Raw genomic sequence first — 25,882 nt, 5'->3', positions numbered from 1 at the left:
TTCCTGGCCACAAGGGCCCAGTGCTGGCTCATGGTCACCCTGCTGTCCCCAGGACCCCCAGGTCCCTTTCCCCTACACTGCTCAATATATCTTATTTAATAATGAACAAAAATAATTTAAGGTTCAATTACATTTTTGTATAACTATCCAGACTGAAAGTGTACTTTACCAGTAATAACAGAAATGTGGATTTGCCAAAGATGTAAAGTTTCCTACCCTTAGCACAGAGATTAATCTGCTGCCTAGCACTGCCACCTGTGCTGGGGAAGGTGCAGAAAAGTAACAGTTACTCTGCTACCAAAATAATTCACTGAAGGATTTCCAAGTAATTAAAAAAAAAAAACAAAAACAAAAACAAAACAACAACAAAACATTTTACTTGAACCACAACTGACTTTGTGACTTTGAGAGTTTGCTGGTCATTCTCAATGAAACCACACAAAACTCTTACTACTATGTTTCAGTTTGACAATACAGGCTTAAGCCTCTGATTGTTAATCCTGTTCTAAATCAGATCCAAGTAAAATTCACCTTTCTAAAAATAAACACATACTAATAGTTGCCCATACCAGATCTTCAACAATCTATTATCATTCAAATGTGTCTCCAATAATTGTTCAAGTACATTTGCCACTGAAGAAATGGAAGCAATAACCTCTAAAAGCCACGATTCCTTTGTACCCCACAGTCAGAAAACAAGACATAAACAGACTGGCTTGCATTTTAGGCTGCAAGCCCACCTACTGAAAACCACCTTCAGCTAAAAATTCATGCTAGTGAACAATTTATTTCCTTCTAAGATACTAACAGCAAATACACACTGTTCTAAATCATATTTCAGGTTAATAAATGTGAGAGTCCAAAGTTGGACTTAATACAACCTAAAGAATAAGAGACGAAGGCAGAACAGGGAGAAGTGAGGAGGCAGTGGGAGTAATGAGGGAGAATAAGCAGCCAAGGGAAAAAACATTTGTGTATTTAGGAAACAGACTGTGCTTTGACAGATTGCCAAATTCAGTAATTCCTGCAAGTGACATGAATTAGACAAGCAGATTTCATCACGACAAAGCACCCTCACCTATAACAGAGTAGAATTAACTGTTCTTAACAGAATTTTCTGTAGATGTGTGATAGCACAAAAAACAACAACAACAAAAAAAATCACTGAAGAAAAATGCATACTGTGTCTTGAGGGTATGACAGACACTATACAATATATATGAGCTTGATTTTCATAGTCACTTGAAGTCATCTTCTTCACTACCTTAGAAATAATTAATGGAACCCAAGGGTCTGCAGACTTCAAATTTAAACAATATTCCTCAGTGCAACAGCTTATTTTATAAACAGAAGTGAGGTATGTCCATCTTTATCACCACCAAAAACCTGGCAGAGGTCCACATACAAAATGTTATCTTCCTGCTCTCTACCCTACATACTTGTTGATGTTTCCCATCTCACTTTACTGCCGCTAGACAAAAAGTCCTTACAATTCCCTCTGCAAATCAAAGACAACTAACACCAATTTATATCACGGTTCCAGCGTCCTAAAGATCTGCACCATTCTCATCTACCGATTAAGATGAACAAAAAGGAGTATTTCCATCTCAGGATGCTAAAACATGCAGCTCTCCAAAGCACAGCCAGAAGGCATGACGGAGAGACCTTTCATCTGAGTGAGCAACGAGTGGAAGTGTTAATCAGCACTACAGACATCTACAGACAGACTAACCATTTATTTTAGCACAGCAGACTATAAACACCTGTTTTTCTCTTATGCACTGGATTGATTTTGTTGTTTTGTTTTCTTTTCTTTTTTTTAAAAAAGTAAGCAGCATTAACAAAATCTAAAGCAACTATGACTGCTCCCCTGTTACCTACCTCTGCAGGTCTACTATTTCATTGTTCAACGTATCAAGTTCTTTAATGGCAGAAAAATCTGCTACAGAATTCAGTCCTTGAGTACTCTGAAAGATAAAAAAAAATAAATACTGTTAGTTTATAGTTTATGCTGCCCAACAATTCTGTTCACTTTTTGTGACAGCATGATATCCTCTTGTAACAACTGTTGGTAGTATTGTATTTCAAATCTTCAATCTCAAAAAACCCAACACAGTCCAGATGCTGTATTACCAGTACACAACATGCACACAATGCGCCCAGTAACTCGCAGGGGGCGAAGGGACCTCTGGAGATCATCCAGTCCAAGCCACCTGCTCACGCAGGGTCACAGAGCAGATCGCACAGGATCACATCCGGGCGGGATGGAATGTCTCGGAGGAGGAGACTTCACACCCGCTCTGGGCAGCCTGGGCCAGGCTCTGCCACCCTCAGACAAAGACGTTTCTCCCCATTCACAGATTTCTGTCTCCTATAAACTCCTGAAGACATCTTCCACAAAGGCACAGGACCACGTGATCAAACAACAAAAAAAATCTAGTTCTAAAGTGAGATTTATTTTACAATTAATGTTTAGTTGGCTATCATTCATTTAAGAATGGTTCTGCTTGTTTACTACTTTTATATTTATATTTCTTCACCTTGGTGATCCTCCTGTTGCAGAGCATAGACACTTATTTGCAATGCTTTAAGTGATATTGAGCTAGTTCAATGTCAACCTCCAGAGCACTGAATGAAACTTAAACAATACAAAGTCATAGGTAAGTTACACCCATGAGCTCCTATTTATGTCTTTCTAATAAGACAATCACTGTAATACAAATTATTTGTTTCAAAAGAGTACACATAAATGGCTAGAGAACAAATGTTGAAGACACAAATTAGCAAACACTCCAATTGTTCTACTGTGCCTTATCACAACATGAACATGGTTAGGAAGCCATAGTCACCGTAACTACCTTCTACAAATACGTCCGTTCCTTCAAGCCTTGAATAAAGTCATCCAGGACAAACACAAAGTTCTGAGGAAATGTATATGCATGTAATTAAAAAAGACAAGTGATATCCCCCAAAAAACACAAAAGTCTTTAAATGCAGTTTCTCTAAAGATAAATCAAGATGCTATTGACTGTGTTTATTCAAGCTTACACTGTGTTGGGGGAATAAAAAAACGTCACCAGTGAAACTGAGCGCACCGTGGCAGGGGACGCCATTCAGCAGAACTGCAGATCATCAGCGCACATTTGACTAGAGCAAACGGCACAGACTGAGAATAAAAACACCCAAACACACAGCTATTCTTAAACCGGTCAGTGTACAGCTTCTCAAATGGGCAAAATAGCTACGACGTTCAACCCTATTCTAAAGGAACTTCACAGGAGTTCCGCAGAGCTGCTCACGGTGCTCCAATGAGAAAGTTCTTACTTCTCCTAGGAAGGGGGTAGAAGGAAAACACGGAGCTATTAGCTACAAATTCAAATTCCTTCCAGGCCTCCTCCTCTCACCAGTTAAAGAAATCCTGCACACTAATGCCAGCAATCTTGAACAAAATATAATTTAACCTTCTTTTCTGTTGTTCAGGAGAACCGGTGTGGGGCAGCAACACAAAAGCCAACATTTCTACCTTCAACACGTAAGTTAAAAAAGACAAAACTTCAAACTCTTGCTGCCATTTACTAGACCGCAATCTACATGTAAATAACGCTTCAAGTTTTTAACTCAAAATAGTAATAAAAGTAAATTACTGTCAAAGTTCTTCAAATTTCCTCAAAAGAGGAAATTGCATATAAGTCTAAATTTTATGGCTGGTAATGCAGGTGCAATTTGGTGACTACAAACAATCCCAGGTAAAGAAACACAACAACAAGTCCTAGACTGCTGCTGTGTCCCATGCGAGGGATCTGCATTCAGACCTCCAAACTGACATAAAAGTTGCACACCACTGTGGCAATAAAACTCTGTAAGGAAACCAAACATTAGATAACAGCAATATACATACACACGCATTCTGAACATCTGCCAAGAAGGATCACAAGTTAACTTTCCCTACTTTAGAATATAATGGATTACGGTTACTGATACTTCTGCTACTACTTCATACTGGTCGAGTCAGATGATGAAGCCTACGGTTTTATTTACAACAGGGGTGTCAAACTCATTTTCATCAGAGGTCACATCAGCCTTGTGGTTGCCTTCAAAGAGCCAAACGGAATTGCAGGACTCCAGAGTTCTAAACTGACACTTGGCCCTTTGAAAGCAACCGCAAGGCTGATGTGGCCCCCGCTGAAAATGAGTTTCACACCCCTGATTTACAGTGTAAGCCACTCCACTTCCAAGAAAACCAGCAAAAAAGGCTATTTCTGCCTCCTGCACTTACTCTCTGGGTTGAATCCTTGAGCAATAATCTTGGACAAGCAGGTTTTTTCATAACAAGACAACATTTATTTTGAAAAAGTTCAAAATGAGCTGAAGTTCAAGCTCAGTCCAGTAAAATCAGTTCTTGGTAAGGGTTTACAGAGCTAACTAAAAGAGCTCTTACCCTCTTTCACAATATTCTTAACTCTTATCGTTTATGTTAGTAATGAAAAAAAAAAAAAATATCACAGTGATGTCTTGCAGAGTTGTGTAAAACAACGTACACCCTCAGAACAGCAGTAACTAACACCGACCTCACCTAACGTGTTCCGATCCCTATGCTTTCTACGGTACAATCAATAAAACCATGGGGATTAGTCCTAATGAGAACCGCCAACTGTCACGTTGGGTTACTACTGTCACCACTTCCCCAGCAATTTCAACAAGTTTAAGCAGCACGTATCACCAACGGGTGACGGCCACAGAGGTCTGGGTCCAAGAAAGAACCTTGGGGTTCTTCCAGATGAACAGCAATGGAAATCGGCAACAATCTGAGACCACAACATACTGTGACACTTCAGAGAAGGGCTGTGATATCTCAACGATTATGCAAGAGTCTTAGAAGAATGTGCATTATTAAACCAACAGACAGTAAATATTAGAAAAGCAAAGATTCTCTAACCTTGAGAAAGCAGAGTTAACAAACTGACAGAATAATAAGGATGAAAAGCAGAGTGGTGCAGAATGGAAAAAATAGTCCAAACTAGAAGAGAGACACAGAAAGGAAAGCAAACATACAGAAAAGATTAGTAGAGTTGCAAATAAAGCAATTACTTTTTAAAAGCAGAATGTAAAAAGAAATACCAGTTAGAGAAACTCAAAAGTAGTGCCAAATTTTGAGTTTCGTTTTTTCAGGTGTGAATTTTTCATTCTGTTTAAGAAAGCTGTAGAATTAAGTCAATGTGTTGCACAACCAAGAAAAGGTAACTCACATCAGACTTTGCGATGTGTAAAACAAGTAAGACCTTGTGGTGACCTCTACCATTCCGATACACGCAACTTGAACTGCTGGGGTATCGTCTACGGCTGCATTAGGATGGATGGCAACCAACAAACTATGAAGACATTTAAACTATCTGTGAAGTATAAAATGGAGGCCCACTTACTCTTAAAACTTTAAATATATCATTCTAAACTTTATTTACTTCTTATTGTTTCCAGATTTCTTAAAAAAGAAAGACATAAAAAGGGTAATTGTGAACATGTTACGAGAAAAACATTGAACTTGTACATACTATTTCAAATGCAAACTAAAATTTCTTTAGACAGGTAATAGGAAAAACTTATTTCAAAATAAGGAAATAATGGTTTCTCAACATAACATCTCTGCTTGGTTGGCATGAGCAATAAATGACAGCTTCATTTTTAAACACGAATGGAACAGTGCTTTATCAATTCTTTGCACTTAAGACTTGTTTTCTTACTGATATTGCAATAAATTTAAGGTATGCCAGTACTTGTGGTGCTTCTTGCGTAGCCCTTGAAACGAACATTCCTTGTTTGAGATTTATATCGAAAATGCCCAATCCATCCTTACCTTCTGTAACCCAACACCCCTCTCTGAAGGTGGAATCATCTCTGGAGTCAGCGCCTGAGGTGGATCAATGCCCTTCGTTAACTTCTGATTAATTAAATAGAAAGCCAAAGCAAACTGTTCCTTTGAAAGCTTTCCACAGTCCTTCGTGTCACAGAGAGCCCTGTACAGAGATGCACATGAAACAAATCAAATCCTCACTTCTGCAAGCATAGCCCTGTTTATTGTACTTGCTGTCATTTAAAAATGGGAAGATTGCTAGTGTGTATCTCCTTTTCTAAAAAAACACAATATAGAAATAAGGCATGGTAATAAATAGGCAGCATTACTCACACATCCACAACCTCCTTCCCCTGGCATGCTAAGGCCCACAGCTTGGTTACAGTAAGTTCCGATCTGGTGCAAGGCAGAATCAAGGCCATGAGTCACTAATACCACCTGAGCATCTGCAAGTGAAGCTCCTTCTAAAATAAGGAGCTTTTCACAGCCAACACAAGTTTATGTCATTTTCCTAAATTTCCCTAAATTAAAGTTTAACCATACTTATAAAAAAGAAGTTTTTCCTACTAGAGTGCCCTGGAATATCTTACAGTAGGAAAGAATTAAAAAGCACAGCGAGTGTCACTACCAGCTGTAATGAAAGACAAGTTGCAGAAATAAGTGGGCCATAAGCCTCGCATGCTAAGAATTTTATACAGATAATTCTCATTACCAGTATAGGGATAGTCTCTGTGTTAATGTAACACAGCAACACTATGATGCCTTGAGTACAGGGATTTAGCTGCAGTGCAGCATTTGTTTGTAATGATCCGTGTTTGGGTGCTTTACTTCTTCCCTTAGGAGATGACACATAGCATAAACCTGTTTTCCCCCCATTTCTGTCCAAAAGTAGAAGCAAATAAGTTACCACTGCTTATACAGAAGCCATGCTATTATATATAAAAAACAACTTTCACTTTCCAGAAATGTCAATACAGGAAGGAACAAGAACCATGCCATGGGCTAAACAGCCGTCATGGAAAAAAACCCAACAAACCTACCAGATATGTGCAAGAAGAGCAGAAGGCAGTCCTGTCTTCAAGAATAGGTCTCTGGCTTCCACACCTGACACAAATCCATCCATGTCCTTGTCAGTTTTCACAAAGATCTCATCATACTTAACTTTGTCTGCAGGCAACACAACCCACTGAAGGGGGTGGGGGTGGAAAGGAGAAAGAAAGAAAAAAAAAAAAACAAACAACAAAACAAAAAACCACAACACTAAGATATAGGCCTGCAGAGAAAAGTCCCATCAGAGTTCCAGACCCGAGCAGACGGAGGAAGAAATGCAGCCGACTCAATATGAGTGATAAAGCATACTTCAACTTTATTGCCCGAGATGGCGTGCATTTATACCAAATACCATAATTAATGCATACTTGTCTCTATCTAATAGGCTAAGCACATTTACTTACTCCACCTACTTGGGTTTAGCTAGCTATGCGCATCCCACATTCTTCTGACTCTTATCTCTTCAAAAATATCCTGACCCTGCCTTAGTCAGTACTTTTCCGTTCCCCCCTTTCCCACAGCCTAATAGACAAGCTAACTAAGGCCTACTTATGTCAACTAAAATGGGCTCTGCTCGTACAGTTGCTTGGTGGACTCATGTCTGTGCTCCTTGAGCCAATCCCCGACATCGGCCCTTCTGTTTTCCGATAGTTACTTTCAGAGTTACATAATTCAAGGCCTACAGCACAGATTTAAGATGTGATATAGATGCCTGGTTCATGAACCAGTTCTATCCTCCAAAACAGAGATGCAGAGAGATCCACAAGCCACTGCAAAAGCAGAAGCAAAGTCTTTCCGTCAGTGAAGCTCCAAGGCTGGCTGACACTGCTCTGCCTCTTTGCTTTTGTATTCAAAGTGCTCCCTGGAGGCCAGGTCTCCCCCCAGCGTGGGGCTGGACCCCCGTCCCTGCGCTCACGCACTGTCCTCCTCACTGTCTGGCTCCACCAGTTTTGTTCCTCTTTACGCAGCTGGAGGGACTGAAGAACTGCTCAAGCCCTCATTGCTGATAGTCGGCACCTTCTCAATTGTAGAATTTATCTCCCATCAAGGTAAAGACATGAATTAAAGCTACTACTCTTACTTCAACAATTTTTCCAAACACTACGCTACTATAAAGATGATTTCTTTTTGAGGGAAAGTACCTTCAGGAGCAAGCTCGTGGATGCTAATTAATTTCAGCATACGAAGACATTTAGATGAATCCCAAAAAGCGCCGTACACAAAGCATACACTGAAACACTCATCCAGAACGGCTTTGCTTCCTGATACACAACCAGGCTCACCACATTGAAAACTTTGGCATCTACAGAATTAGGATGCCAGTTTCTGATTACTCAAATACGGATATCCAAACATCCAAGCAGTATCTTATGCAGTAAGTACTACAGTTCTTACCATAGATTCTCTTCTCAGGTTTTTTTCTTTAAACAGAGCAACTAAGTTATCATCTACTCTGAAAGACATCTTCCCAAATTCGGCATTCCAAAATGACCAGGATTAAATAAGACGCTTGGAGGAGTGGAAGGCATCAAGTTCCCTAATAATAACATTTAAAAAACCTACCAAATCTCATGTGTTTAGATGAACATGCCAGACCTTTTATCTTCATTACCCATTGCTTGCATTTATCTACTCCATTTTCATTTGTCTGCACACACGTGCCTGCTAAAATTTGTTTTAAAATCTTGTCCACATTCAAGTCCATCCTCAGCCAGACTTACACTCTGCAGAAGTGTGCCTCGTCTGTATTTTTAAACTGGTTTCTTAAAATTCTGACCTTTGGGTTGAGTTTGATGCCTTGAAATAACTTATTTTAGAAATATTGTCAAAATCTTTACTAAATAATACTCTTTTATCCAACTGTTTATATCTGAAGACATCTACAAAAAGCAGAAAATAAATTTTGTACCTCTGCACCTGGTCTTCCCATCAGCCTCCTCTAATACATCAACCAATAAATATGGCAAAACAGGAACTAAAAACCTGTGTCAAGGCTCTTCATACAGGCAGCATCCAAAGTGCAGCATTGAAACCAGAAATCTTCTAAGCCCAAGTAAGTGCAGAACTATACCTGTGTTAAAGGTGTTTTGGCAGCTAAAATGCCCACAGGTGGCAAGGACTGATGAGACTCTTTGGTAGTTGCTGCAGATGGAATTAATGGCACCGCTCCGGGAACACTACGAGGTTTCCTCTTGGATGGCGGCACCAAAGCTGCAGGCAAGGACATCGGCACTGGTTCCTTCTCCAAAGCACAGTACACCAAAAACATGGCCTGAACAAGAAAACAAGGTGTGTGGATGCAAACATAAGAAATAAGTATATATATATATAAATAAAGTCATTTGTTAAGAAATAACTTCATAGCATTTTCTCATTACGCTTCTCCTTTACAGGCCCCCTCACCTGACTTGCAGCTCGTTGCCTTCTGACCTGTCTTTATAATTCTGCTTTTGAGGTTCGGCGCTTAGCAAATGAACTTCAGTATCTTTTAGAACATTAAAAAGACTCTCCTAAATATTACCAAGCTTGTACCACCACTTGTGGAATTTTATTCGGGAGAACACTTCAAACACTTTATTTTATTGTATTCACTGTTTTTGCAGGAGTCACCCCACCTAGTGACTATTCTTGTGTTGTGGTTGTATGTTTTAATAATTCTATGACTGTTGTTCAAGACACAGAACTTTACACATTATCAGTTTATCTCCACCATTTGCCTAGAGCACACCAATCCTCTGTTCTCTGAAGAATTGCAACCCTGGATTCAGCAAGGCAAACTTTGGCCTTTTCAGGCGATTGCTAAGGGAAATCCCATGGGTAAGGCTACTTGAAGGTAAAGGGGCCCAAGATAGTTGGTTGGTGTTGAGGGACTGTTTCTACCAGGCACAAGATCAGAGCATCCCGACACGCAGGAAGTCAAGGAAGGGAGTCAGGAGAGCTGCGTGGTTAAACAGGGTAAGCTCAGGTGGAAGAGAAGAGTTTATAGATCATGGAAGGAGGGGCTGGACACTTGGGGACAATACAAGGCTGTTGTCCGAGGGCGTAGGGAGGCAAGTAGGAAAGCTAAGGCCTCCTTAGAATTACACCTGGCAAAAGGGGTCAAGGACAACAGGAAGAGCTTTTTCCCATACGTGGTAGATAAAACTAACAGCAGAAGCAATGCAGGCCCACTGATGAACGGGGTGGGTGCCCTGGTGGCAGAAGATACAGACAAGGCAGAGTTACTGAACACCTCTGTCATGAGGCTTTCAGAACACCAGGAGGCAGAAGATACTTACAACTGCAAATTCATCTCGATCCAGCATTCCATCACGATCAATATCACTCAATTCCCACACCTGCCAAGAAAAAGCAGAATATAGGGATGTTTACCTAATCTGCAGCAGTTTCCTACTAAAAATCTCATTAAAATGAATGTGAGAACAGCCTCCCTCCACCATATCCTAAGTTCTATTAACATTAACAGCATTAGTTTTGAGTGAGCACCATACATTCACATACACCATGCAAAAGAAGAGAGCTGGAGACAGAACGCACTAACAGCACCCTGCCCTGAACCAAGTGTGAAAGAGTAACTGAAACTGTGGTGACACCCAACCTATCCACTTTTAACTTCCAATTTTTTTACTTGTTATACATGTGGCCACCCCATAAGATAGTGTTCAATAGTTGGGCTTACAAGTCTTCAATATGAAAATCAGATATCGCTGAGTGTAGCACAGCTATTATTTGTGAATTAAGTAGAAAGATATGCTTACTCGCCCTAAGATGTCCACTGGCAGTTTGGAGTTAAGAAGTACAGGTTTCACCTTATCGCCTGACAACAGTCCATTCACAGGATTTAAGCTGTCAAAAATAGCATCATACTTGGCCTTGTCTTCCAGCTGCAGGGGCAGAAGAACAATATTACTTATGGAAACAGTCACGCTTATAGGCTAAGATATAGTCACACTCATAGGCTAGGAAATAGTGGTTCTTTAAAAAGTATTAATTTTTTTAAGTTACAGTTGGAAACACACAGATGACCGTTCCTGATGTTTAAAAGAAAATACGAAAAAGCTATTATTTCTAAGTCAGCTGGAGAATAATCCAAAACCCAGTGAGATTTATTCTTCAATTATTTTCATGGCTTCAGGTAACTATTCATAATGAATCAGATTTCTAAACACAAAGAGACTTCCCAAGGGACAAGCGTTTTTTATCAAATTAGGTCTACTAGCCCAATTACAGATTTGACATGAATGGTAACTTATCGTAACTCATTAACTATAGCTACGTGTAGCATCATATTTTTCTCAAACACACTTATGATTTCTTGCAAGGCACATCATAGCCTGCTCTTCAGTTTACCTTAACAGCCCACGGTACATCACTTGATGCTGTTCCACTGAGTAGCAAAGGACTACTAGTATCAGTCTAAAGAAAAACACAGGAAAAACATCCACATTAAAAAAAATGGTTCTGACCTTGCAAAACCACTCCCTTATTTAAGAGGAGGCTCCTTCTCAAAGCCAGAACTGTATTTTTTTCACTTCTACCTTAGTTAAGGATACCAAAATTTGCAGCAAGAAAATTTAAATGCTTTTTCCATTAAGGACAACACTAATAGAACAAATACCACGCATATATTTAAACTATACATGTAGCACCTTACTCTTACTTCACATAGCTCAATTTTCCCCTATTGTAGGGCGATACTGCCCTCCAACATCACTTCCAGAGGCATTTGGTATTTATACCAAACGTTCCTAATTGTTCACTTAAAAGCGGTTCTTACTAATGAGCTGATATGTTCAATTAAAAAAGAAATCTTACAAATCTTGGTGGAGGAACAGGCAAATTAAGACTACTCAGGGAAACGTCCAATCCATTCTGTGCACATGCCACAAGTCGTAAAGCCACAAAAAATTCCTACAGGAAACATGAAATTTAAAAGGATTTATTATATGAAAATACTCAAATTTCAGAAGAATTGTGAGTTTTTCTAGTATTGCTATATATACAAAGGGTTGCAAATAGCTTCAAAGGGAGTCAGAAAGTGACAGAAAGCTGCAGTCAAAAACTGCTGATTTCCTTCAGAGGGGCAAAGTTCGTAATCAGTAGCTCCAAGCATTTAGTAGCTTCCTAGCTGGTGTAGCCAGTTCTCAGCACTCGGTTCTTCTATGGCAGAGCAGTGACATTTTAAAGCAGCAATTACAGCCATTTATCTTGGAGGAACTGAGTTGTTCCCAAAGGTGGCAGGTGATGGCAAGAGAGGAAAGAAAGGTACATACATGAGAAAAAGGAACCAAAAGGAGGAGTCTGAAAACAAAAAATTGTTCAGTAGATGACACAATCTCCTCCTTTTCCTACACAGGATGAAGCAGTGAGCTCTCCGCAGGCTGCTGGTGAAGTAACTACACTTCAAACCAAACAAGAACGCACATCAGAGCTTTTCAGCAGCATCACTGACACACAAGCCTGACTGCTGGACTGCTCACTGCTGCAACTCCGGAAGAACAACTCCAACGTGGACAAACTAATGTGAAACCCACCAAGTCAGATAGATAACAATTTTGAAGATTTTACTAGAATTTTCATTTCCGCATTAAGTTTCCTCCAAGATTAAGAGGAAAAGTCACCTTTGTAGTAAATACAGTACATTAACCCTTAAATTACTTCTCAGTGTATTGTATTGGACAGCTACAGAGGAGCCCATTTTACGACTTAAAGAAAAACTTTGAGGTAGCTGAAGGCTGCTCAACTTATTGTAGCTTACACTGACATGGGACGTACACACCCAGTTCCAATTACAAAAATCTGAGAAAAAAAAAATCAGCTAGAAAACTACTTTCCTGAACCAGAAGTCTTATTTTTTATCTTATTTCAAGCCTTGCTAATGGTTAAAGTAACCTCATACATCATATAAATAATCATACCTGTTTGTTCAGGATACCTTTGCCATCAGTGTCAGCTAAGTCCCAAATCTAAAACAGAAAAAATCCAGACACAAAGTGTTCTACACCACTGAGAGGCAGCTGGCAAGTTGCCACTCTATTTAATAACACATTCTTAAATTAAAGTTCAGGTCTTAACTTTCCTGATAGCACTTATTTGTCATGACAAATTTAAATACCGTTGTAATTTCCACTATGTGCTGCAGACATAGTGAAACAAGCAAGGATACTGGCGTTGGGAACTATCGGATAGCACAACTGAAAACACACTAGGAAAGATCATGTATCCTGTAGCACCACTAAGTACTTTAATTTACACTGAATACTAACCGAAGCAAGAGACGGGCTAATTAAATAATTGTCATTAAATACCTTTCCAAGTACCAAATCTGTCAGTCCAGACTTTTTCAAGAACACAGCTGCATCAGAAGCTAACACTCTTCCAGCATTCGTAGTGTCAACCTGGGAGGAGGAAAAAACCTCACGTGACAATCTAGCTTTCGAATCCATGTGATCCCTTTAACACAGGCTCTCAAAGAGCTGGCAAACAAGAACACTCGAGTTGACACAGTCGCTTCGAGAACAATTTTCAGACTCTTTAAAAAAAAAGATAAACTCCCTTTCTTTAAAAATAATGTTACATTAAAAGACATTTTGAACTAGCTGCTCTTGATTTCATATCAAGCTTTGGAGGTTGATATACTGAAGTAACACTGCCAAGTTTTAGAAATAGTATGCATATACATCTAAGCATCTTCACATTGTGATGTGTTTTACAGTGCTCCAGAAAAACACACTATTATCTCCATCTATCAGTATGCAACTAAGACACGGAGAAAATAAGAATTTTGCCCAGATGACCCAGGTTGGGGTAGAAGCAAGGAAGGTAACCCAGGTCTCCCAAGTCACAAGCTTATTCTTATAGGTCATCAGTGAAAATTTAGGTTAATTCCACTTTGAAGCTTAGGAAAACACAATATGGGAGACAAACCACCCTTTTTTTTTTTTTCCAAGGGGTCATCAATTACTCATGAGGTCTTTCTATTAAAAATATAATCTATTTCAATTGTTTTATACAGTCGTCCCATTAGTTGACATTTCCTTAGAAGCTTTCATATTATCCATGTTTGTAAAACAATATACATTATGTACATGATACAAAATATTGCTATTGCAGAGTAGCTAACCCAGCAATTTATTTAAAAAGCTGTATTTACAGCAATTAATACACTTTATTCTTGCTAGACCTGAATATAAAAGAGAGGGGACAAATAAAATGTATATTACTAGAATTTATTTTATATATATAATATTTTATTTTTACATTATAAAGTAAAAGGATTGGTATCCATTGAGTGAAGCTGCAAGAGCTCCAGGCATTCTTTTGGCATTCTGTGACCTTCCACCCAAGTTTCAGTCCTTACAGCACCCTGCAAGAACCTCTGGGGACACCGCCCGAGAGGTGCAAGTCTTACCGAAGGCTAACGGCACTACAAACACAAGAAATCCAGTTTCACTTGTAAAAAGAAATCAAGAACATATTAACACAGTATTTTGCAAGAATTTACTCCATTCCATCCTGTTATAACTGTAAAGTTACAGATGTCACACATACCTGGCAGTTCACGAGCAAATTAAGTAAGTCACCTTACAACCACTGTTAAATTTATACTCGTATGGCTCAGACCTAAGTGTAATTTACTATAACAATGTATGTTAAAGTAGAACAATTTTCCTTGAACTTTGTTTACACATTGTTGGCCATGCTGAAGTCCACAGCAAAATAACGTTTGTTCTCTCAACAAGAACACACATACCTGTCGATAGAATTTTTCATACACAGGATTTGCACTTGAGAGCTGTAAAGGAGAGAGATAAAATTAACCTTAAAGATCTTATATTTCAATTCACCTCTCCCTGGATAAAGATATAAAATGCTTTTTACTGGTCTTCAAAGAAGCAGTAAGCATGTATAGAATTCTATTCATTTTGTAACATGATGAGGACTATAACAGCTCTTCATGCTGTAGCTTTTAGAAGATTAACTTGTTGTTTTGAAGTCAGGGATACTAACCACTACCACATTACTGTCAGACAGGTCACCAGCATGAAACAAGAATTCTTAAGCAAGATCATCTACAGGCAGAAACGATACAGGCTAGGAAGTGTTCTCTAACGACTACAATGCAAGGCAATTCTATTTCGTTCTCCACTGCATCATTTTTTATAATTCAACATCATATGCAACTAGTATGTAAAATTTTCAGATATCAAATTAACTCCTGGATTCACAACTAAATCCATAGCAATGGTATCAAATTAAGAGAGACTACTGCTTTAACTAAGATTTTTGCAACCTGACTCCTTGCCAGGTAACTTCTGCCTTAACTCCACTGCCATTTACCATTCACTGCTCACCTAAACTTGGGTGGACAAGATAAAACAGCTTCGTGTCAAAGGCCCTATCTTTATGAATTTCTTTTTAAATCGTTTTTAGAAACTCCAAAAAAGCCCAAGGCCCGGAACCACGTAAAAAGTAATATTTTGGCCTATACCAAATATCCTTGCCAAAGAGATTCCCAGGGAATGTCTTGCTAGGGTTACCTCTCTTCCGCAATGTAAAAACAGGCTCAAAATCAGGTCCTATTTTCATGAAGTGCTTGTTTCCTAAACCAGACTGGGTGCATTTATGCAGAGGACAACCCTAGAATTATGGCAACGTGTTGCCCTCACAAACCCAGCTGGAACAACTGAGCATAATACAAGTCAATTACACCGTACATACTAAAACCAACCCCAAACCATGTAACTTGGAAAATCATCCAAAAATAGAATTCTCCCCCTTAAGAGGAATATTGTCTTATAACCCAGGACTTACAGACTTTTGTACAAACTAAATCCCACAAGGTAGTTTCTTCAGCTTTAAAATTCAGAAGTTTGCATTGAAATATAGAAACCAACAATATTTTAGATGTTGACATTCATATAGTTGTAGAAAACACTTTACTACAGCACTTATAAATGGTGACAGCTTAAATAAAACCACGTACATTTTCCTATAGCAACAGCTAATACAGCTGCTCCTCTGGCTAAGCACTTAGATGTTCACAGGTGCCGATTATCAAAGAGTATTATGAGGAGAACTTTGGTAGAAATCAGGTGTTTAGTGTGATACTGTTCAACTATGGAAAATGTGCAGTATCACCAGAACATCCTGAGAGATAAATTATAGAGAACAGCTAGAAATAACAGGAGAACTTTCACTCAGACCTTGACATCTGCTTAATCAGCAAGTTTAGGTTGGATATTAAGAAAAATTTCTTCATGGAAAGGGCTGTTGGGCATTGGAACAGGCTGCCCAGGGCAGTGGTGGAGTCACCATCCCTGGAGGGGTCTAAAAGACGTGTGGATGAGGTTTTTAGGGACATAGTTTAGAGGTGGACTTGGCGGTGTTGGGTTAACAGTTGGACTCAATTATCTTAAAGGTCTTTTCCAACCAAAATGATCCTATGATTTTAAGAGACACTTAAAGAGACATTGCTCCAGAAACACTCAATTTCTTCTAAGAGCTACACAGCATCTGCAATTCTCTAGTTGGTTTGGCCTTTTATTTTGGAGGGGTGGGGGCTCGTGAGTTTTTGTTTGTTTATTGTAGGGTGGGTGAGAAATACCTCTCACACAGCCAGACATTAAAAATTAGACATGCTGGAAAACCATCATTAGTATTCACTGCAACACCTCCATTTATATAGCTTAACCTTGCTCTGACATTGCTCTGGTACCCAAAGACTCCTATGATTTCAGCCATCAACTAAGCAGGCACTTACACATCCCTTAAAATGGCCTGATGAAATATATTCACGTTTTGCCAGACCTCTGACTACGATAACGTCAACATAACCAACAACACTTTCAACCACTATACTGTATTTTCTTAACGAAACCTCCTCAAATGCTGCACTTACCAACTCAGATATGCTTTGAATAACAATCTAGAGGGGTAGTTCTCCTAAACATACGAGTATTTTACTAGGTACTACTGCATTATAAAGTAAAAATATAGGCACAGAATCAAATTAAAGCTATGAGCAGAAAACGAGAACAGAGCTGGCCAGTGCATACACTACAAGTATTAACTCTCATGCATCATCCCTCTTGCCCAATAGCACCCTTTGTTCTGCTAAATGTTTCATTATTACAGCCAAACCGATCATTGTCGCTCCTGGACAGGAAATATCATGTTGAAGTCCTGCAATGAAAACACCAAGTGCAAAACAATCTTTCCATTCAGTACTTAGAGTACAAGCCAGTAATTTTTATTTGTTTCATTAGTGCTTCCAATATTGATTTTAACATCAGTATCACTGCAGTAACTGGAATTTCCTGTGACACCAAATCGAATAATAATAGTAAAAAAGTTTCCCAGGCTATTTTACTAGTGACAGACTTGTTTTTCGTTCAAAGTGTGCCTCACAACAGGTACAAATACAGTCTCGGATATTCTTTTGGGATAAGAAGAAAAATATCTCTCGATATTTTTCACTGTTTCACTGTAGAATTTACCTGGCAAAGTTGTTTTTATGGGATTTGTAACAACCAATTGCAAAGAGTAAACTCAAATTGTTTTCAATTCAAAAAGGAGGGAGGGAGAAAAGGTCAGATTCCACAGCATACAAAACCAGAAATACACTATCACAATTCAGTTTAAAAGTTTATAACTTCATAACAGTAATGTCTGTTCCAGTAATTACAACCCTTGTCACAAATCTATGAACTTTAGAATACTAACCTAGGAAATAACAAACACCTTCAGGGACACCTGCCCTTTTCATCTTCTGCTGTCAATCAAGCCTTTACATCCCCATGTTTACATCCCTCTGGCACACTCCCCTTTAGCTGTAATAAGATACTACTACCAGTCTCTCCACCCCATCCATCCTCAACCTTCCTTCACACAAAAAGATTTAAAAACAAACAAGCAAAAAGCTGTCCATTGAGAAAAAACAACTTTCCCCTCCAACCCAAGTGAAATAAAAAAGGAGAAACAAGCTATTCCAGCTTGATTAAAATCCAAAATGCTTATCCTACCATGATGCAAACTCTAGGGTTCATTTAAGAGTTTCCAGGCCAAATGACAAAAATTTGGTCATAAATGTTCTTCCCACAGTCAGCCAGCCAAAAAGCAGGTAAGTTTAAGGCAAACTGGTCTTCTTATCATGCCCTTTCCAAATAATCAACTTGTCTCTTTCCTCCGATTGCTTTACTGTCTCATCCAAAGCGTTTCATGCTTTCTACTGCTTTCAAGCATGCCTCCTACAGCAATAACAAAATATTTACTATCAATTTGTATTCAAATATTACCAAGTACTTCAAAATTCAGCACTCCCATTCCCACTGAGCAGCTGAAGCATGCACAAAAGCTCTGCCGTCTTCTCTCTGCATAGATGTCTGTCACTGCATAATTAAGAATGGTTCCATTTCATTTTCAAATTGCTACAGGAAACCTCCACCACCTTCTAATCAGTACTGAACAGAGCGTGTATAACATGAAAGGGTAGCTCCACGGCCTTTTTGGATGCAGCTACTAAAATGGTTGATGCATTATCAATAATAATAATTTTTTAAAGGTTCTATCTGCTTTAGGAGCAACCGGCCTCCTCTAGACATGAGTTTAAACACACACACACTCAGATTTCCTCATCGCCCATGGAGGACAGAAAGAGGAACAACAGATCTCCCACTTCAGTAAAAAGAACAAGCTAAGATCTTAATTTTGTCGATCTCTTGAAAAACGCAAACAAAACACCACAAACACAACCACACAGCCACCTGAGGCTTCTGAGACTTGCAGATGATTAGGATACAAATTGATATTACATGACTTTATCTTGTTTACCAACAAACAAGTTTACCACATTTTTCACAAAAAGCATTTCAGCACATCAGGAAGACAAACACAAGAAGCTATCTTCCTGTTCTCCCTGAATATTTCTTTACAGTCCTTCCCTGAACTGTGAGCTTCGCCCTCAATCGCACACAGGCAGTTTTTCAGAATAAACCATAAACCACAAATTGCATTTTCAAGAGCAACAATAAGTTTTTGAATGTTCATATTATGCCAGCTTTCAACAAACATCTCCCCCACTCTTAACAGGCATTTTCTGCATCTTCAGTTTTCTGTTCCTTCGTCCCTAAATTTCTGAAATTAAACAATTAAGCAATCATCCTTGGAAGGTCAAAAATACAACTCCTCATGTTGGCTGTGGCTTAATTTGAGTTTTCCAGCAACAGATGACAGTTTTCGAGATAGGAACAGCTCCTTCTCACTGATGTTGCTGGCTTGTTTACAAACTAAAGGCAACCACAACAAAATATTCACCTGCTAGAAGTTCCCTATTCCATTCACAGTTATGCTCTGACTCAGACACTTAGCCAGCAAATGCAAGTGGCAACAAGATGTTGCAGAATAGGTTCAAAATGGGGAGATACTTCTGATTATTACTAAACTGGGAAGAGGAGGTGGAGATAATCACCTTCATTTTGCAACATTCTTTCAAGCGTACTTGGTGTAATAAATTTCACTACAGTTCCAAGGTCCTGAAATATTTTTACTGAGCAGCCAAAAGAATAGAATTAGCACCAAAAAGTTTCAAATTAGTTAACTAGAGCTCTGATATGCAAACAAAGGATGCCCAGCCTGCTTGTTCACTGCAGCTGCAAAGTCATCTGAGAACACCCCAGTCTCATTTGGAAATACCCAACTTCCCAGCCCTGTTAAATCACAGTCAAACCAAACAGGGAAGGAGAAAAGAAAATCTGACACAATTGTGAGCCTGACTGAAGGTTAATTTGCCCTTAATTCTCTGCATGTGGTTTACAGCAGAAAGTACCTCTCCGCATACTTTTTATTGCTGGTGCTAGTAACCGATCTAAAAGCAGCCGGTAACTGTACCCCTGCCCCGTACTGTCATTTTCACTTCCTCATGCTCATGGAAACAGATTTAGAACAGTTGGCAATTTGTTGTGACTTTTCATAACGCTGACATTCCAGAAGGTAGAATCCACACTGAAGAAATTACCTTTAGGCTTGCTTGACTCTCTAAGATGATTCTCATGCAATGTAAGAAGAAAAACAAAAAACCAAACAAACAAGCAAAAAAAAGAAATCCCCACACAAATGGTCAACAACTACAGAAATAGCTTCCTCTATTTAACCACTGATGACAGCTGTAGTCACAATGGTTTTGAGGATACTAACAATTTTTCTGCTTCTGTCAACATTATCAACATTTGTATTTAGTCGCCCTTTCCATGTGACAAAAAAAGTAAATAAATTCTACAATGAAAGGATTACACAGCCTGTAAGCAATAATGTCTTGCTGTAGAACATACCAGAACAGACACTCCTGCCCTCTCCCCAAATAAAGGCCCAGAACAGCCCATGCCTTCAGACCAGCAGATTTAAAGGCCGCCGGTCTATGAAAATTGTTTTCTTCTACAGAAAGGAGATATTTTAAACATTCTTTTGCTTTTAGGCTGTTTAAAAAGCCACAGTGAAGGCTAACCTGCCATTTTGTAATATTAAAGCAAGCTTTCACAGGATATATTATACTTCATAACTATGTATCCTTAAAGACACATTTATTCTCTGCGTATATTTGAAGTTCATCTTTCCGTTGCACTATCCTCCTTTCTCTCCTTGAAAGAGTTGACGATTTTCTCAAAAGCCAACTACATAAGTAGCTGCAAATTGAGTAGTCTTGCTGCCAACTTTGTAAACTTACTTATACATGCTTAAGCGATTCACACTTATTTACCAGCTTTATTTTCTGTAAATGGGACAATTTATTATTGGACTGAAGCATCCCAAGCCAGGAGCATGTGCACCAACAGGCTTGTGTTAGGTAGAAATCCAAATTTCTCACGTCACTGCTAAATGAAACAAAAAAGTACCAAACAGTGCAGTTTATTTGCTATCAAATCTCTAGGGAATAAAGGACAATCTTAAGAGTATGAAGCAGTTCTACAACCATCAGGGAAAAATGCAAGCAACAAAGATATCAGCAAAGTGAGATCACCAAATGGTATAGAATAAATTCGGTTGGAAGTGACCCTCAGGATCATCGAGTCCAACCATAACCTAACTCTAGCACTAAACCATATCCCTAAGAACCTTGTTGAAATGCCTTTTAAACCCCTCTGGGGATGGTGACTCCACCACTTCCCTGGGCAGCCTGTTCCAACGCCTGAAGATTGGTGCCAAGATTCTCCAAGTTTTAAGATCATCTCCTGCAAAGCTCTTCATTACTAGCATGCAAAAGCACTGGGGCCCGCAAAAAAAAAAAAAAAAAGGCAAAATTACTTCCAACCAGTATCTTCAAAGTTAATTTTCTGTTAAAAGAAGGAATTAACCTCTCCCTTCCGAGTCCACCTTCTTGCACAGTGACCCCCAACCCGTCCCCTCCCGACCCCGCGGTCAGTCCCAGGCAGAGGGTACCTGACCCAGGGCGGTCGCGTTTCCAACCCCCAGCGAGCGCTCCGCTCCCAGTTCACCACCTGCCTTCGAAATTCACGGGGCGGGTTTTTCGGTTGTTTAAACCAGGCGCTCTGTGTGTTTTATAAAAGACAAAAGACCAACCGCGGTCACAGCCGCCGCAGCTCTGCGGGCCGCTCCCCAGGCCGGGTCCTCCCGTCCCGGCCCCAGGCAGAGGCACCTGCAGCCGGGACGGATCTGGTTTCACGGCCGCCCCCGCGCTCCCTCACGCACACCGCGGCCCCGCCGACACCTGACAGCGGCCGTTAGCGCGGCGGGCAGGGCTGAGGGGCGGCGGCGGCCACACAAAGGCGCGCAGCCCTGCGGGGAGCACCGCGCCGCTCCCCACCAGCGTCGTAGGCGGCCCCACCACCCGCCCCAGGAGCGGGTCAGCCCCGGGCCCCGCTGCTATCCCCCGCCCCCCCCGGGTAGGCGCCCAGGCCTCAGAGCGCGTCGGCTAAAGGAGGCGAGCGGCGGGGAGCCCCTCGCCGTCCAGAGGCCGGCGGAAGGTACCTGTGTCAGGGAGAGGTGGGCGGCCATGCTGCTTCCATCATGCCCCGGCCGGGCCGCAGGAAGGACGCGCCGCGGGCCCGGCACTCACGGCCCAACTTCGGCAACTTCCCTAGCCGGCCCCAGACAAAACCCGGCACCGGATCCCCGGCGGCCGGAGCCTCCCCCTCCACCATACGCCAGCGGAAGCCGCAGGCAAAACCAGGCGCCGGAGCGCGCTCGCCGGAGCTCACTAAAGACAGCTGCAACAAAAACGCGGAGCCGGAGTTTTTTGGCCTGACATGGCGGCCAACGTCTCTGCTCCCAGTTGCAAACCTTTTCCTTACCTTCTTCATTGGCCCTGCTTCTGCTGCAGATGCTTCAAGCGTTTTGAACGGTTGCAGTCTCCTAGTTTAGTCATGACACAGGTAGGGGAACTCCCAGAACAGGAGGTGCATCAGGTCTGGGTTCGGTTGCAACACAATTCAGCGAGGCCAGCAGGATACACTGATTACTGTGGCCTCCTGCCTCTTTCCCCCAGACCTCACCGCTCACAGAAATTATATGCCCACCCAAACAACTGCTGGCTGTATACATCCACCTCCCCGTCAGCCTGTTTGTACACCAGCATGGGGAACAGTGGGTCCTATATGGGGGAAAAGGAGAAAGGGGACAAGCAACCCTTTCTACAGGAAGAACCATGAGACAACAAACACAGGCGATGAGAGAAAGAGGAGCAAGCTGGAATGGGAAGACAACTGCACCCATTCTCCTAAGGCATGAGAAACAATTGTGTACAGACTGGCTGAAAGTGATATTCACGTCACCACTTATTTTCCTGCTCTTTCTCAGGTTCAGGGCTCCAGCTTCACCCAGGAAAACCTTCCTCTGTCGCAACAGAGCCAGGGAACAAGAAAGCACTAACTCCTCCTGTACCTGCGCACTCGCACCCACTGGATATTGCAACTACTATTTTGAGGTCTTTACACAACCACATCACACATCAGTCACTGAGGGTGGGGAGAAAACATTCTTATTTTTTCACTTTACCCTAAGATGGCTCAGGCACAAATTTAAACTTGAAATACACATTTGTACTAACAAAAGGAAATTACCTGGAGTCATACTTGATTATTAGAAAGGTTTCAAAATTTGCCTGCCTTTCTTTTAATTCTCCACCACTTTGCACTTTTTTCTCCTCCAGCTCAGTTTTGTGCTTGTGCTAACACTCACACCCCCACCTCTGTATCCTCCTGCCCCGCAGCTGGCAGTCACTCTGAGCTGCTATTTCTTGTCATCTGTCAGGAAGCAGGTGGGATCCCTCCTTCCCCCCCATTTTCTCACAGAGGTTTTATAGATGCTCTGCTTCACTGACCTATTTCTCAGTCATTGTTTCAGCAAGAAAAAGAAGATATGGAGGAGAAGAATAATATAATAGCCAAACAGAATAGATATAAAAATATTCACACTGTTCACAGACTCCACCTCATGCTCATTTCTTCCTAAGTGAAATCCCTGGAAAAAACACAGATTATTATACTTCCAGGTTGATTTTTTTCTTCTTTGATTAAAATAGGAATAATATCCCACAACAATACCTGGAATTAAACCAGAAGACTGTAAAACTACAGCTGGTTCTCCCGAGGACACCAGTATTTGAGCCTGTCAGTGTCCGGGAGGGGCCCCACCAGTAGAGATTTGGAGGGCCCAGGTTTTTATTTGTTGCCACGATCCTGTGTGGATGCTCCTTCCTCTGCCAGTTGTTTTTCTCTTCTCTCGATGTCCTCTCCCTGGGTGAGGAGAACAGCTGGAGCTTGGCAGGCTGGTGGCCTCTCCGGAGAGAGGTTACGCCCAGGCTGATGTGTTCTCATTGCAAATAGAAGGAAAATGCAAAACAGCGTAATGGGACCTGGCTCTGGAGTTAGAGGCTTGATGCTGAGAGCTGCTGAGAGCTGCTGAGAGCTGCTGCGAGCAGGATTTTGTGAGCAGGCTGACTCAGCAGATGTGTTCTTGCTGCTGTTCCCTCTCTCTCTGCTGGGTATTGCATCAAGTGTTTCCCATCTGGTCCGGGACTAGACCCACAGCTGCAGCAAGGCTACTGAAATAAGGATGTGAAGGAAGACACAGGAACTTGTAAAGGTCCTTGTCTCTCCCAAGAGTCCTTCATGCAGGGCAGCCTCACGCAGAGCACGATTAACTGTCCCATGTCCCCTCTGAGCAGAATGTGCTGTCCAGAAGGTACGTCTGCCCTGGCCCAATGACTGCCCCTGCGGGCCTGACCTTCCTGGAGCCTCTGGGCTGGAAAAGAAACACAAAAAATGCACCATTTTTGTCCCTTAAACTGTGACATGCACAAGAGACTGCTGCTGCAGAGAGCATCTTCATGCTGCTGTTGAGCTCTCCTGGGCAGCAGGAGCAGACTACGAGTTGTACTTTCTGTTTAGGAACTAGCGGGCAGTGCCAGGTACGTGGTTACATACCTTCGCACCCCGGCCATGCATATGGTGCGTTTGGCTTCTCAGAGAGGTGGACAGGTGTTCAAAACATGTGGTCGTCATACATGACCACTCTGCCCAGAGTCAGAGTGCAAGAATCACTCAAGGTAATCACTGTGGCCTCTGTAAATTATAATAATAATGAGTTCCATCCATGAACACTGGATTGGTGTGGTCATGTAGATCTTTGCTATTGTTGAGCATTCTGTGTCTCCTACAAACATTATCCCGGATCCCTCCAACCATCTGAGATAAAACAACTATATCGCAGCCTCCAACATCTCTGTCATAATTACAACAGCAATAACTACAGCCTGTGGTACAGCAGATCTGTATGAACCTGGAATGACAGCTCCCAAAAGGAAACAGCTGTCTGCTTCTAAGTTGGAATTGAAGTGTCCTGACCTGACGTAGGGTCATAAAACTGGACTTCATACGTATTTTCTGTCAAGAGAAAAATTAAGGCTACTAAATCTACCCAAAACCGTTAGCGGGCTTGCAAAACACTGGCCTCCACCTGCCTTATTGGGTTTGCCACAAGCAGCTCACTGGGGCTTGGCTGATGTGGAAGAGCTCCTGAAATCTGGAAACGGAGAGGTTAGTAAATGTGCCTCTCCCCTTATCTGCTTCTCAGTGGAAACTCTGTTTTTTTGTCTCTCCCTTTGCTGAACCCTTGGGCCCTTTGCAGTACCTCCTGCACTGACGATTGTGTAGCTCTTGAAGGGGTGGTGGGATTATGTGCTGGGTTTTTGGGAAAGCTTAAGAACATGAGAAAGTCAAAAGGTCAACAAACTAGGTAAAAACTTAAATTAGCGGTTTCATTTTATATCTTCTCACAGTCAACATGAATTCTCCTGCAGGAAACCTGTTTTTCTGTAATTTGCTCTGTCATAACTGATATATGTTGATCTGTTTGTCATGAGATTCTCTAGTATGGGACACTTTTAATACCAAAAGGACACAGAGAACAGTATTAGCCTGCTATTATTTGTAAGTATAATAGGATTTTCTATGATTCTAAGTACTGACATTTTGGCAAATGGGTACCATATCTGTGTTCTTTATTGTTTCTTCAAAAGTACAATGCACAAAGTTAAGTCTACACTGGGCAAACAAGTGACTACCAATAAATCAAAACCAGCCAAATGGCTTGTGAAGAACAGGGCTTGCACCAGTGCAACTACAAAAGCCACAACATTGCCGTTTTGGTGTCATTGTAAGATACCGCCTAAGTCTATAAAGTGACCTGTTCTAGTATAGTTGACTTGAATTTGAAACCTGTGCTACAGCAAGAGAACGTAGAAAGGCCTTACACAAGTCAGAGTCAGCCACTAAGGACCTCTGTGTTTTATATGTCTTATGACCACCAAATATCTGTCTTTGTAAAGCTAATAACATTTAAATCATATCCCCTGGTCTCCCTGGAAATAACATCTCAAGTGTCCATCGCTTCCTTTATTATAGCTTTGTTTACATCATGGATCAGCACACAGGAAGTCCATTGTTTTTTTTTTTCCAAAACAAGACACAG

At 41.0% G+C, this 25,882-nt stretch overlaps 1 protein-coding gene across 3 annotated transcripts in view; it reads right to left on the bottom strand.

Annotated features, from left to right (window-relative positions):
- Positions 1-22,110, bottom strand: part of EPS15 (epidermal growth factor receptor pathway substrate 15) — a 49,723-nt gene extending 27,613 nt beyond the window's left edge. For 2 of the 3 annotated variants that reach the window (XM_065071388.1, XM_065071387.1), the window contains exons 1-12: positions 21,881-22,110; positions 14,652-14,693; positions 13,207-13,296; positions 12,817-12,864; positions 11,714-11,809; positions 11,249-11,314; positions 10,657-10,782; positions 10,177-10,236; positions 8,970-9,170; positions 6,889-7,034; positions 5,852-6,011; positions 1,882-1,967 (exon numbers count right to left, since the gene is read on the bottom strand). In XM_065071388.1, coding sequence (XP_064927460.1) covers positions 1,882-1,967; positions 5,852-6,011; positions 6,889-7,034; positions 8,970-9,170; positions 10,177-10,236; positions 10,657-10,782; positions 11,249-11,314; positions 11,714-11,809; positions 12,817-12,864; positions 13,207-13,296; positions 14,652-14,693; positions 21,881-21,907 — 1,148 coding nt within the window. In that variant the 5' untranslated portion in view covers positions 21,908-22,110. Of the gene's footprint in view, positions 1-1,881; positions 1,968-5,851; positions 6,012-6,888; positions 7,035-8,969; positions 9,171-10,176; positions 10,237-10,656; positions 10,783-11,248; positions 11,315-11,713; positions 11,810-12,816; positions 12,865-13,206; positions 13,297-14,651; positions 14,694-21,331; positions 21,442-21,880 lie in introns of all 3 variants that reach the window. The other variant, XM_065071389.1, reaches the window with a different exon arrangement.
- Between the last annotated feature and the right edge of the window lie 3,772 nt (positions 22,111-25,882).

This window comes from Columba livia, chromosome 8 (genome assembly GCF_036013475.1).
Source record: "Columba livia isolate bColLiv1 breed racing homer chromosome 8, bColLiv1.pat.W.v2, whole genome shotgun sequence".
Classification (NCBI taxonomy): domain Eukaryota; kingdom Metazoa; phylum Chordata; class Aves; order Columbiformes; family Columbidae; genus Columba; species Columba livia.
Note: the sequence above shows the minus strand (reverse complement) of the source record. Positions and strands in the feature narration are given on the sequence as shown.